At 44.8% G+C, this 14,914-nt stretch overlaps 1 protein-coding gene across 32 annotated transcripts in view; it reads left to right on the forward strand.

Annotated features, from left to right (window-relative positions):
- The window catches only part of Etl4 (enhancer trap locus 4), a 463,673-nt gene extending 450,049 nt beyond the window's left edge, over positions 1–13,624 (forward strand). For 12 of the 32 annotated variants that reach the window (XM_063276268.1, XM_039096217.2, XM_063276269.1 and 9 more), the window contains 8 exons: positions 1,353–1,513; positions 2,089–2,253; positions 4,700–4,819; positions 8,545–8,580; positions 8,732–8,809; positions 8,922–10,508; positions 11,008–11,130; positions 11,823–13,624. In XM_063276268.1, the coding sequence (XP_063132338.1) occupies positions 1,353–1,513; positions 2,089–2,253; positions 4,700–4,819; positions 8,545–8,580; positions 8,732–8,809; positions 8,922–10,508; positions 11,008–11,130; positions 11,823–12,320 (2,768 nt within the window). In that variant the 3' untranslated portion in view covers positions 12,321–13,624. Of the gene's footprint in view, positions 1–1,352; positions 1,514–2,088; positions 2,254–4,699; positions 4,820–8,544; positions 8,581–8,731; positions 8,810–8,921; positions 10,509–11,007 lie in introns of all 32 variants that reach the window. The other 20 variants (XM_039096218.2, XM_063276270.1, XM_039096222.2 and 17 more) reach the window with 8 other exon arrangements.
- Positions 13,625–14,914: the final 1,290 nt, after the last annotated feature.

Consider the following 14,914-nt stretch of genomic DNA (forward strand, 5'->3'; position numbering starts at 1 on the left):
TTTCCTCTTGTATAACTACCTGTTATTAACCTTTTCTCAATCTGTCAGTGTTTGATACCATTCTTATAATTTTTCCTTATTTACGTAACACAAATATAGCACACATTTTGGAAAAATGTCTCGTTTTCACTTCTCACCTTCAAATTAAAAACTTCCTGAATAAACTATTCAGTTACTGGCATGAATATTTGAGAGATACCCATATCCCCTAACTTTGTTGTTAACTCTAATTTATACTTCTCTCATTTACCCCATGCTGTCTCCTATTGCAAGCAAGTTATCTTTCCTAGCCCTCACCATGGCCTTCTCCCCAGAGCCCCACTTCTTATGTGTCTGTTGTGTGTACCTTTGCTACCCCACCAAAGTTCCAGAAACAGGCTGCGCTACCAGTCCCTATCCAGCTTCCCTTGAATCCACGGGTAAAAGACAGAGACATACACATTGTTCATTTTCAACTTGCCTTCATGGCACAATTGCTGGGTGCTACTATCTCATGCCTGGAAAAGTGTGCCTTTGTCAATACTCTTATCTCCTCACCTCCCACCTGCCCTAAACTTTAGTTGCTGAGTTACATCTAGTCCTTGCTAGATACCCCCAACTGCTCGCCTTTGGGGCCACTCTGTACAAAAATCTCACATGACTGGTCAAACTCTCTCCATCAGAAGCATAGAGAACTCTTCTGTCCTCCCTTGTGTCTGTCTGCTTGCCTCCAGGGACCCAGAAGTCCCACCTATTCTTTCCGACCAGCAGTTGGCATATGGCTTTACTGACGGATCAAGAACCAATTGGGGAACAGGACCATAGCATCAGAACCATCCCTACGTGTGTCTTTGTTCTTTGTCACCATTTCCTCTCTACCTCTCCTCTTTTGCTAGAGTTTGCCCTTATAGCCACATAAATTCCTACTGATAATACTGATTCAGGCTGAGATTCAAGGCTTCAGAAGCCTCAGAATGGGTTTGGAGCTTACTTTTAGTTTCCCAATGCTTTCACTTTCCCAGTGCCCCTCAGTTTTTTTAATGTATCAAGAAATGTAATAACAAATCTAATAGTTTGCATTGCATTCACAATAAGCCAATGGCAGTATATAAGTCATTTAACCCCAGAACTCCCCAGTGGAAAGTCTGTTGTAGTATGTTGTATGTAGTTTATAAGAGATGAGCAAACTGAGTCAGTGAGAAGGCGGGTCATGTATGCAGGGTTTTCTGTGAGTTAAGTTCAGTTTGTTGTCAAGGCTGTCCCCTTAATCGTTGGTCTGTGGTAAGAATAGAGTTTATAAGTCAAATTGCATTGTGTTTGTATACATCAGATGTCTCTTGAGACTGTCTTTGAAGTGGCATGTTCTTTTCCAGAAGATTCTCCAAATTCAGAGCAGGAATTGGACAAGCTGGGGGGAAAGTCACCCCCTCCTCCACCCCCACCCCCTCGGAGAAGCTACCTTCCTGGGTCAGGACTTACCACGACGAGGTCCGGCGATGTGATCTACACTGGCAGGAAGGAGAGCATGTCTAAGGTCTGATGGGTTGAGTCCTGGCAAAATGGTTTCTGGGCGAAGACACTTCTATGCATCTAAACATTAAAAAAAACAAGCAAACAAACAAAAGTAGTAATCAACTCACCCAGATGCCCAGAAAGTGCCTAGGAAGAGAATATCAGCCAGTGCTATTGAACTAGACTTCTAATATGACAATGTGAAAAGCAGATCATCAACTACTTTCCCTAGTGGGACATCATTAGACTGATGTGAGGGTGGGAAGGTAAAAGGCCAGCAGACACAGTAGTGGGTGTTAAGTGAGTTTAGCCTTCACTCAATTTGGAAGGCTTTATCCCTTGTGTTAAATGAAAAAATACAATTTCTAATTGGAAATGCAATGAGGGGAAGGCCTTCTGTAAATATGGGGGATGTACAATTATACAATTCGTCAAATGATTTACCAATGTGACAATTTATGCAAACAAACTCAAACCAAATGCAGGGAAATAAAGGACATCTTTGGCTAGAAGAACCAGAGCTAAAGAGTCATTTAGAAGCCATGTGGTCTGACCTAAGGGTCTGACACCAATATCTGTGGTTCAAATTCCCTGTAGGTGACCAGTGAAGAGCCTGGGCCAACCCCACAGACTAGAGCCACAAAATGTCCCCCAGAGGAGCCTGCCCCAGCCTGTGTCCCATCACCACCACCTGTCCCTGCCTCTTCCTCCAAAGATGGGGAGGAGGAGGAAGAAGGAGACAAAATCATGGCAGAACTCCAGGTATGTAGCTAAGGTGACTCCTGGCCACTGGCTTTTTGCCTTCTCATCTGGGCTTCTGGCCGTGATTCCCAAAGGTTAACAGCTAGTGAAGGACGCTAGAGCTAACCTCTGTTAGTTGTGGCCTCCATTACCAAGGTGAGAACTAATGAACTCTCCGAGCACCCAGAAAAATGTGTGAATAGTGACCATTTTAAAACAACTCCATAAAGTTTACAAAGAAAAATGACTTACAGACCTTTCTAGTTCTAGGTAGTAAGAATATTCTCTCTCTCTCTCTCTCTCTCTCTCTCTCTCTCTCTCTCTCTCTCTCTCTCTTTCCGTCTCATTCTCTTGGGCCTATTAGAGAGTATTTTATTATTTTTTTAGTATTTAGTGATAACACAACGCTCTGCTAGGACTGAGTATGGATTGCAGGGTATAGACCCAAGCTCATCCCACATTCCTGTCACGAATGTGACTCTGCCCTACAGCGTGTCCTGAGAACTCACCTCACTAGATACAGATGTAATTCCTAGACCAAACTCTGGATTTTTTGACTCGAACTTTTTATGGGACATTTTTGCTTCTCAGAGACTGCACCCTTTGTGGGACCCCAGAACATCCTGTGTTTTCACCACCATCCATGTGGTTTGGTGCAACACAGTAAATCTAATCCTTCATGTGATATGGAGAAGACTTTAAATTATGGCAACTTTTGTGATGCTGTGTTCTCTGGTTTTCACGGTGTCCGCGGTAATAGCTGCCAAAATTGAGCTTCTTGCATTTTATGAGGAAAATGAGACTCCTGGGTGTTCTGTTGAGTAGTGAACCCTTTGAATACCCCATAAGATTCTCAGATTGTTCTGGATCAAGCCCTCCACAAAGCAGACTCCACGGGCTCTTAAAATGGTCAAAAGCTTATGGATGAAAAACAGATTTATAGTTAGTAGACTTTTGAACGTTCCAATCTTAGCAGTCCAATAGAAACCATACATTTGTCATAGACACTTCTAGCTACCATTTGAGGTGACCTCTTCTGCACCAGAGTCTTATGTCTTCAATGCCTACGGTGACAATCCCTCTCCAAGTAGTAGACTATCTAGTATCTGGCTTCTTGCTCTGTGATTAGTGGCTATTTAGAATAGTGACTAAAATTCTCCAGCTTCCTTGACATTTCACTCTGGGAAAGACCACTCTGTGGGTCCAGCAGTCCCTTCTTAGGGTAGCTTTCATGAAACAGTGTCCTGTGTTAAGGTGACCAAGCATCAGAAGAAATTCCAGATTGGAGAATCCAACATCTAACAGGCAAAGGACCTGGCTTGGTCTCAGTGGGCAGGCCTGTGGATAAGCCAAACATATCTAGAAGAACCCAGGATTGACTTTGTAAGGCATAGACAGCAGGGAGGACAAAGATGACCAAAACAGAGGGACAACCGTTGAGGGCAGAGGAGGGACCCTGCTGTCAGCTTTGTTCAGATGTTAGGACAAATGTTGCAATGTCCACTTGGCAAGTCACAGCTTCTTTCTGCCCACTGAGTTGTTTCCAGATAGCAACAGTTGACGTAAAGAGACTATCAGGCATTTATTTAAGATCATTCATTTCAATGAGTTACTGGAGCATTTATGTGGGGGAAATGCTCTACAGCCCAGAGATTCTTATTTACTGTTCCCTTGAGGGAGACCTGGACTTACTTGTGGTTGGTTGTGTTGACTGCTTGCTACACAGCCTTGAGCGCTGCTGGTGCCCAGAAGTACGGGAGTTATCAAGTGTCCCCCATTACCACAGTGTCAGCAGACTCTCCTGGTGTCCCCAACCCCATCAGCTGGTAGACAGAAGCCATACTTCATCTAAGAGCTAGTCTCGCTGACCCTGGTCCCCTGATGTTGCTGCTGGCCCCACAGTCATGCCCAGAGCTCAGCAGCTCCTTGGCCATTCAGGGCCACGTGGTGTGGTGCTACAGAGCACTAATCTCTTGTAAATGAAGAACAGAGCAGGATGAGACCTGTGACTGACCGAGAGAAACGGATGTACATTTGTTCCAAATTCAAAAGGTCTTGTGAGTTTTCTTCCTATACGTAACTTCAATAAAGCTGATGAGAAATGAAGAACATAAAGATGTCTTTTCATCTTAATTTGTGTGTCTGTTTCCCAACATGAAAAGGTCAAGGGACTGAGGCCTGAGTTTCACGCCTGCTAAGCATGTGCCTGTCATGGAACGGCACGTCCAACCCAAGGACATTAATAGTTTTTAAGGGCTCCGTCCACTTCATCTTCATAAGGAAGCTTTTGCTTGGAGCTCAGCCCCAGGGCTAGCGTGAACCCTGTGGGATACAGGATTTCAGGATGCTGCCTCCTAGCTGGAGTCTGCATGTGGGTCTAGGCCTGGGGACCCTGTGTCTCCGGGTTCCTGGCTTTTCTGCTCTGTACAGCTGTATCCCTGTTAACCTCAGTATTTTAATTCCTTAGGCATTCCAGAGGTGTTCCTTTACGGACGTAAATCCAAACAGTCATGCTGAGCAGTCCCGAGCTGACAGCCACCTTAAAGACACTAGGCCAGGCGCCACAGCCCCACCCAAGGAGAAGAAGGTAACATGTGGTAGCTATACATTTACCACACAGTGAGACAGCCCTGCCACCACCCCTGCTCTGCTACTAACATGGCCCTTGCACTTGACCTTTGGCCCTGGCCTTTCTATTTTACTCTCTCCCTTTTCTTCTTAAACTAACAGAGATGCAGGTCTTGAGTGAGATTGGAAATTCTTGCCTCAGCTTTCCAGACTGAGTGCTATGTCCCTGTGAGCAGCACACAATAGCATATGCAAAAACAAGACAACGGCTTCCCAAAATAAAGAAGGCAGACCTTCCTAGAGTTTCTGGACCAACTCACTAAAAGCCAAAGCAAACAAAAAGCCAGAAGTAGCAAGTAAATACAGCTATTTCTTATTTTCAACATATCTTATGAAAGTCAGGAAGCACAAAAACATACCTGCATACACATTGAAGTTTGCAAACCAGGATCCCTGCAAATTACTGCCATTTTGGTAAGTCTATGTTCCAAAATAGTAAGTCTAGTTCGAATGCTGAAATAGTTTCCTCATGACTTCGGAGAGGCGACTGGGCCGTGTAACAGAACCTGCATGCCGGGTAGAAAGCTTTTGGCGCCAGCATTCGAACTTCAGTGAGAAGCTGAGTTTAGAGCATTTGAGGTTTGGGAATTCAGAGCCATCTTACCTTAATTAAGGACAAAGAGTTTAACTCACTCCGGTCCAAATATTTCCCTCTAGAAACTTACATTTCAGACCTGAGCTGCACTAATTTATTTTAAATAAAGGGAGATAATATTAATTAAAAGAAACTGTAAGGTGGCCTAACAAATACTCTACTTGATTCCCTGGCTGTTACCTAAGCAAGCTCAGTGAGGCAGACGCACAGAGCACAGAGGGAAAATCTAACACAGCCTCCAGGGGACCTGCTCAGCTCTGGCCCGCAGCATCCTAGAGCGTAATGTGAAGTAACTAACCTGCCCCCAGTAGACAGATGAAACTCTCAGCGGGCAGAGGCTGTCTTTATGCACAGGGAGGTTGTTAGATAGTAATGGACAAAGCTGTTTCGTGCAGAAAACTAGCCCCATGAAATGGCCCAGAAATACGTTGCTTGTTCAGTGTGTGAAATTTTCTTATATAGCTTTATTACTACTAATTTGTGGAAGGTCCCTAGCAGGGCCTGGTACGTTGTATTTAGACCATCCTAGGACCCTGACTGGGGACTTGTACCTCCCAAGGGTTCCCTGTGATGATCGCTGTGTCATTGTAGACTTTTGAGTTGGCTCTGATGTTCCGAGGGGTTCTTGTCTCACAGTTGGGCGTTCACACCTGTCAGTGGCACTGATTGGTTGCTGTGGACTCTGTTGAGTGCCCAACACTAGGTTGGTGTGTAGGGTTGGTAGCCATTCTGGAGCATTACGCTCAGTAGATGAAGCACTTCATAATAACCACAACTATCAGACTTATCCCCACATTTTGTCATTATTAACCTCTGTGACCTATTCGTCCACCCCTCCATACCTTAAACGTTTCTGCGGTTCTCCTCCTACCCTTATGAAGCTCCAGCCTGGTCCTTCACACCTACAGTTCTCTCATGACCGTGTCTCGAGTTCCTGTCCATTACCCACGTACATGGAGCAGGGCTTCCCTGACTCTTTGTGTAATCCACATCGTGGGGCCCGTAAGCAGATATTAAAGGGGTGTGGTTGTTTTTCGTTCCAAGACTAAGAAATCACTGTCAATTTCTAGGGCAGTTGTGACTAAATTCCCCTAGAGTCCATTTGCTCGCTTTGATCCATTTATTCCCTTTGTCTAACCCTGTGATTTAAAAAAAAAAAAAAAAAAATCCCCGTGAAATCTAAACTGCTCTCAACTCACTCACTTTCTGCTGGAGTAGTTCCGCTGCTAAATCATATTTAAATACACAAGACTGGAAATATTTAATAGTGGATAATGGTGTGGCCCAGAACAACCGTAACAGATGGCAGCCGCACTCTCCACCCTTACCCTCAGCCCCCAGTAAATGGACCTGGCAGGGGACTTGAGGTTAGACGTGTCCAATCTTCCTTGGTTTCAAAGAGTTAACTTTCACCTGGGTCCTAGTGATGTATACGAACCCCATGTTGGGAACTGAAACCTTGGGCTACATTAGCGGCTCTGTAATCTGAATTTAAAATCCCACAGAAAAACTTACGTTCTGTTGCAGCAGGCCCTATCTGGGAGAGCCTCTCGGGGAATGGATGAGCTGACAGGCGGTGACTGGTGGCGAGTGCGCCTCGCACTTTGTGATTACTGGTTTTCCGTGTGGTTAACACTGACTTTGTTGTTCGTGTGTTATTACTTGAATGTATGTGACTGTTCCTTCCACTTGTGAAACAGGGCAGCAGGGTTGACCTTGGCACAGCCTGGGCCACTGTGTGCTTTATGGTGTTGTCATTGCTTTAACCGAATAGCTGTCATTGGGATCGTATTTTCTCCTTGTGACAAACAGCACTTCCGCTTGGTGTTCTGCAGCTAGAAGGGTCAGCAGTGGCACCCTGAGAGGAGGAGGTATCCTGGGATTAGAGATATTCGGGGCTTAGAGCTACAGCCAGGCTCCTGTGCCCTGGGGTGAAATGTTCTGATTACCTGGATCCTCACAGCTCTGCAGTCCCTCGATCCTGAATTTTAGTGAGACTCCCATAAACATCTTGACACCTTAAAATAGAATAAAAGCCGCATCACAAAATGCAGAGAATAAACACAGCCTATGGCATCATGGCCACCATCGTGGCTTCAGATGCTCGCTTTGTTTTTGGATTATGCTCATGCACTGTGCAGTGTAACATTTTGGTGATCAATGGGCCACTTCTGCAGTGGAGATACAATGAGATCCTAACCAGCATCAATCCTTGACCTCACACAGTTGTGCTGAGGAGGTTAGTAGTGGTCTAAACTGGTCTACTTGCTGCTCGTGTATCAGAGTAGCACAGTTGCCTGATGGACTGTGGATAATCAAAGTTGTCACTGGTTTATGTCATTATCTATACTTTTACCAGAGCGTAGAGTTCTGTGAAAGTCAAAAGCCCACTGTAGCGCAATGGGCTGTGCTTCGCAGGCAGCAGCTCTGTGTGCTAGTTTGTTGAAATCTGTCAAGAGCATCCTGAGGCCACACACAAGGGCAGCCTAGACCTCTGGAGGGTGGAGTACACTCTAAGATGCTCATACACAGGATTACCCCGTGACACATTTGTTATAACATGTCCCTGTGGTTGAGGGCTACAGGACTGCAAACTGTGGAGCACTGGCGCTGCAAATTTAGATGTGATCGTTAAGGTTGGTACCAGTCTGAAGGCCATTTGGATATCATTGAGACCCTGCAGAGACATTTCCAATCTGCCACTGGACCACAGAAGAAAAATGCTTTTTATCCAGTGTATGACAACCCAAACAGAACACTCTGTGGGCTGATTAGTAAAAGAATTGGAAGGGTCATTTTAAAAATCTGCTCTTGTTCCTCATCTCAAAATCTGAGGTATAGAGATGAGAAATGAATGATTTGTCCAAAGCCACATAATTAAGAGGCAGATATGTATCAAAATCCCTTCACTCTCCCACAGTGTGTGCTTCCCACAGTTCCGGTGTTTGATTCTGCTAAGAATCAGGGACAGTCAGGTGTTGAAAAGAGAGTTGTTAATGGCTCCATTTATTCTCTTACCTGCTCGCCCACAAAACTTGAAACACTTGCAATACTCTGCTAATGAAGACTTTTGTCTTGTGCAAACACAGGGAAGTTCTGGAGGCTGGAGATCAGAGCAGCTCCAGGTAAACAGAGAACTGTAGGCTTCGGGTTGGTGTCTGACACATATGCTTGGACTGTCCGCATGTTTGGAAACATGATTAAATGATAATTATAGTCCAGTTTTGGGGGGGCATGTGGTTTTGTGGAGTAACATGTCGTACACTGTTCTACCAGAATTTGGAATTTTTCCACGAAGATGTACGAAAATCTGATGTTGAATGTGAAAATGGCCCCCAAGCGGAATCTCAAAAGGTGAGTTTGCCACATGTGGGTTCCAATTGGTGTCATGCAGTTTAATTACATCCCCTTGCAGAGCCTTTCTGGATTAATGTATGTGGTTTCCTTTCTCCACTTTGCCTCTCAGGTTACTGCAGGGGCTCTGAGACCTAGTGGCCCCCCCAAGTGGGGAAGAGCCATGGTGGATAGTTTGTCTGACACCTCAAGAACATCAGAATGTAGAGCTGACACCTTCACAGAGGAAATTGCTCCCAACAAGAACTTATACCAAGACGGTAGAAATTATTCCCAGAAAAATGTGCCTAAGGTCAGTTTTAATTTCACTGGCCTGAACTCATTAGAAGGTGACATCAACAAAGGGTCTAAGGTCTCGGGACTACAGTATGCCGGTCCTGACACGGAGAATCAGAAGTTGAATTTTGGAAAGATAAAAGAGATAGTCCAACACGGACAAGAAAATGCAGATAAGGGTCAAATTCCTCCCCCAACTCAATCAGCAGAATTCAGTGTTCACGATGTCAAAACACAAGATCAAGATGTTCCCGTGGCAGATTATGGTCAAGTTGTTCTGAGATCTAAGGTGGGTAGGCACACGAATATGAACATGAATGAGGATGGAGAATCAACTCCAAGTTCTCCCAGTGAGGAGCACACAGCCACTGATAACATCGCCTTTATGATCACCAAAACTGCTGTCCAGGTTCTGTCCAGCGGGGAGGTCCATGACATAGTGAGCCAAAAGGGACAAGATGTGCAGACAGTTAACATTGATGGAAGGAAAGAGACAGCCTCTCAGCAAGAAGGAACCGAAGGGGAAGAACCGGTTGTGTGCCTGGACAAGAAACCAGTTATCATCATTTTTGATGAACCCATGGACATCCGATCTGCATATAAAAGACTCTCGACCATCTTTGAGGAATGTGATGAGGAGCTAGAGAGAATGCTGACAGAGGAAAAGATAGAGGAGGAGGAAGAGGATGAAAACGGAGACCAGACCTCATCTCAAATGTCCCATGAGCAGGTCAACTCAGGAAGTGGTAGGATTGGACAAAAGGCAGAGACACAATCACAGCCCCACATCCGGTCAGCAGAGTCCCTGACTCCAGGAGAGCAGGAAGTTCATAAAGCCGAGCAGAGAAAGCTTAGCTCAGCCGATTCTCCAGACTCAGGAAATAGGTGTGAGGTGGCTGATGACCAGTTTGAAAGCCCCAAGAAGAAGTTTAAGTTCAAATTCCCTAAAAAGCAGCTTGCTGCTCTTACACAAGCAATCCGCACAGGCACCAAAACGGGAAAGAAAACGCTGCAGGTGGTGGTCTATGAGGAGGAAGAAGAGGATGGTACTTTGAAGCAGCACAAAGAAGCCAAGCGGTTTGAAATCACCAGGTCACAGCCTGAAGATGCCCTCAAAACAATGGCTAGGAGGCAAGAGCAGCTCAGCCTTGAGGGCACATTTCCAACATCAAGGACTGATGAAATTAGGAAAAATACTTACAGAACATTGGATAGCCTGGAGCAGACCATAAAGCAACTTGAAAATACAATCAGTGAAATGAGCCCCAGGACCCTAGTTGATACCCCATGTTCTTCCAACAGAGATTGTGGTGCAAGCTTGCCCCACATAACCCAAGAGGTCTCTCCCCGGTCCTTGCTAGTTCTGGATGAAGTGCCCCCTGCCCCAGAGCCCCCTACGTCCATATCTTCAGCTTCACGTAAGGTATCTTGGTCTGTGGAAAATGGAAAGATCCAGCTGCTTCTTAAGCCTGTCATAATCACAGTAGCAAAGGGTGTCTTGTGATTTAATCGCTTCCCTTCAGGTGGCTCGCGGTTGTTTTTTCCGTTTTGTTTCCTTTTTTTGTCTATTCGTCATGTACCCGTCTCTTCTCCCTTCTCCGTCGCCTTCCATAAACAACGGCAACTAGGTGTCTAACAGCTAATCAATTCTGTTTGTGCCTCTGTTGCTGATTGGTGTTGGGTCAATACAAAGAAGCTGAGTCAGCCATGTTCTGTTGATACTCACATTAAAATCCAATTGATCGGTAGTGAGCTGTTGATTCCGTTTGATTGCTCTGATTAACCCAGTTGGTGTTTTCCTGGGTCTATCCTGCATGTAGGGCACTAGCTTCTCACTTGATCTTCTCTGCACAGAGTAGGGTGGTCTCAGTAACAGTCCACTTACCTTCTCTCTGTCTCCCCTCTCATTGGTTCTCCCACAGGGTTCCAGCACTACCCCACAGACAAGCCGGATGCCAGTGCCCATGACTTCTAAGAACAGACCCGGAAGCCTGGATAAGGCCAGCAAGCCATCCAAACTACAGGATCCCCGCCAATACCGTCAGGTAGTTTTACCTTAAACCCAATTTCGGATGGACACTATTGCAATTAAGAAGCCAGTCGCTGACTTAGTTCCTACTAAATTCTGTGTTTTCTTTGTGAGAGATCGTTTACGTAGACATCCTGGATCTGGGGGGCATGGAGAAAGTCTAAAAGAACCTGCGTTAAACTTTTCACCACCCTCTTGCATGCTTACAATAAAACATCTTTTACTTTGTGACTTCATATTTTAACTGTTAACACACTGTGCCAGGCCATTGGCGGTTTCTTCGGTGAATGTAGTGTGCCATCAAATCCTCTCGGGAAACAGAGACAAACCAACCTGTTGCCGGTGACTAATCTTAAGTCATCACCACTAACATCTGTGTCGACCGCATTACACTCAGCCACATTAACTCTCCCACACTCACACTCGCCACCCCGATGACTATCTCCATGCATGGCTGACTGGCAGGGGGGCGGGCCGTGGAATGAATGATGAGTCATCTTCCTTTCTGTCGGTTCTGCATCTCCCTTGCTATGTGCATGGGGTGGTTTCCGCCCAGTCTAGATAAGCACAAAACTTAGCTCAGGCCTTGGACTGTATGTTTGTTTTCCTGTTTTGAGTGGTGCTCAGAAGGGCTGTGTTGCCAGACCCTGTGGGCTGATCACGTTGCTGGCTTTCTGACGGAGTGTCTCCCGCCATCTTTGTTTGCAGGCTAATGGAAGTGCTAAGAAAGCTGGTGGGGATTGTAAGCCTACCTCCCCCTCCTTACCTGCTTCTAAGATTCCAGCCCTTTCTCCCAGCTCTGGGAAAAGCAGTTCTCTGCCCTCTGCTAGTGGTGACAGCTCTAACCTCCCCAGTGCACCTGCTACTAAATCATCGATTGCTTCTACCCCTCTCAGCCCCCAAGCAGGACGGTCCGTTCACTCTGCTTCCCTCATCCCGTCTGTCTCTAATGGCTCCTTCAAGTTTCAGAGCCCGCCTCATGCAGGTAAAGGCCACCACCTTTCGTTCGCACTGCAGGCTCAAAATGGGCGAGCTGCCCCTACTTCTTCTTCCTCCTCATCCCCTCCTTCCCCTGCCTCCCCCACCTCCCTGAATCAAGGTGCCAGGGGCATCCGGACCATCCATACTCCTAGCCTCGCCAGCTACAAAGCACAGAATGGAGGTTCAAGCAAAGCCACCCCGTCCACAGCAAAGGAAACGTCTTAAAGTCAGATCCTATTAGGCACAAGGTGGAATTACATTCTTGTTTTTAATTTTTAGCAGTCTGGAACAACTGTTTTCACAAGAGAATGTACCATATCGCTGTATTGTTCAAGGCTCCATGCAGAGTATGTGCTAATTACTGAGTTGATAGTTGCAGTAAAGCTTGTTTTTTCTACTCTGCTGTTGTAACGACATCGTGTTTACCGTCTAGATCCGATACCTGTTACACGAAGAAAGCATGTGCTATACAAAGAGAGAGTATGATGAGAGTGAAGACATGTATGAGACAAGCTGACTGTACTATGCATGTAAGACATGTATGATTACAGAATTTTAGTATGTTTTGTATAAAAATATTTTTCATTACGGAGACTAGAGGCAAAGAGAGAAATACGCAAGCGCGACTATATAAATTGTAAAGCATATATTACGATATTTTCTTTTATTTTAGTGTTATTTAGCTTTATTACAGATTTCTATTTTTGTCAGAACTTCATGGTTCCTTTCCAGATCTTTTTTGCCAAAACATTTTGATACTACAGCGTTGTACATTTGAAAGTAGCGTGCTAGACTCTAAGCCAATGAGCTCCTACAGCCCGTAGAGAGAAATTCAGTAAAACTCTTGCACTGCCGTCAAAAGTTTGTATGATAATTTGCTAGCGCAAGCCAGCTAATTTTTTCTTTGCTTTCTCTTTATTTTTATTTTCCTTTTTTTTTTTTTTAACAGACAAAACATATGCGTATTCTGTAGCCACTTTTTTTTTTGCACTGTCTAACCCTTTTTATGTTTTCTTAGACCTGGTAACCCACACCATTGCATTGCAGATTTTAAAATGTACACTTCTGTATGGTTCTGTACTGAGGAACTCTTGTAAATATACAAATATGAATAGACATCTAAAGACTATATGTGACAGCACATAGAGTAGTTTTCCCACACCAAAGTTAATTTGTATGCATGCTTTAAGAATCTATATTGGGATGGGCAGAAATGGGACTATCCACACATTTTTAAAAAGCAACAAGTTTGCACAGTTAGGGTGGTTTTGTAAATAACTGTATTTGTATAACACAGCCATGTAACATACGGAACTGTAAGCAGAGACTTTGCAAAACTAAATAAAGGGCTGCATGCTTATTATTTTTTTGTACCTTATCACTATAATGAATTCCAGTCAACAGATATGTAACTATTGCCACAGGGTTTCAACTTTGAGGGCATTCTAAGTAATGTGTAACCACATCCACTCATACGGTGTTGCTTCCTTGAAAGCGAAGGATGAGTTCTAATAAACTAATCAACCGTGTGTCTGTCTGAGCGTACTTTCCTGCCTGACTCTTCTCTAGGGCATGGGGAGGTGGGGGTGTTGCAGTAAATCTCCAACCCCAATAAGCCCATATGAAGAACACACAACCCAGTTATAATATTTATAAACTGCATTCCTAGATTGGGCAGATCTGCCACTACACTACTCTATTCCCCAGCTACAAGATCCCTTGTTACTTGTGGCTTCTCTGGGCCATGTGGTTCTGCTCCAACCCGTCTTCCTCTATCTCCTCCGTCCCTTCATCCCCTCTCTCCTTCCTCTCTTCCCCCTCTCTAAAACCTCCAGCCCCACCTTTCCCTTCCACTGGCCAATCATAGGCTCAGCCTTTATTTGACCAGTTAAAATGGGGAGAAGGTTCACATGAAATCACCTGAGTATGTGTGATCCACTCCTAGTAGGGGCAGTCCCTCTTGAGGAAGCAGAATTAGCATCAGAATACAAACAGCATCAGGATGATAGACAGCCAGGGGGTTGGCTAACAGAAAATAAACCTGCACACAGATTTGCATCCTCATCCATTGTAAGGCCTTTTGCTTTCTTGATTTTTTTTTTTAATTTCTAATGAAAGTAAAAAGAAAGTGTCTTTATCAGTGGGTTAGGTTTTTTTTTTCTTTTTAGTTCCTAATTTTTAATTTTTTTAATTATTATTTTATGTATATAGGTATTTTGCTTGGATGTATGTTTATGCAGGACATTTATTCCTGGCGTCTATGGATGTCAGAAGAGGGTGTCAGATCCCCTAAAGTTGAAGTTACGTTTGGTTGTGAGCCTCCGTGTGCGTGCTGGGAGTCAAGCCTGGGTCGTCTGGAAAAGAGCAGCTGGGGCTCTCAACCACAGAGCCATCCAACCTGGAGTTCATATACATATTTATATATATGTAGTATTATATATTACATACATATATATTAACATATCGATATATTAGCATAGCTACTATATCTTGTTGGTCTATAGGAAACATGCATGCAGCACAGCATATGTTTTCATTCACAAAAAGAGGAAGAAGACTGAGGAGAGGGCTCAGTCAGGAAAATGCTTGCCCTGTAAGCCTGGAGACCTGAGCTTGAGCCCCAGAGTCCACAAAAATAGCTGAGCACAGTGCTATGGCCTTATGTTCCAACCCTGGGACTGAGACAGACAGGTCCTTAGAGACTGGCTGGCCAGCCAGTCTAGGCCAACCAGTGAGGTTCAGGCCAGGGAGATACTCTGAGGACCAGCATCCAAGATTGCATGTATGGATGCACAGACAGACAGACACACACCCACGCA

The sequence above is a fragment of the Rattus norvegicus genome, chromosome 17 (assembly GCF_036323735.1).
Source record: "Rattus norvegicus strain BN/NHsdMcwi chromosome 17, GRCr8, whole genome shotgun sequence".
Taxonomy (NCBI): Eukaryota; Metazoa; Chordata; class Mammalia; order Rodentia; family Muridae; genus Rattus; species Rattus norvegicus.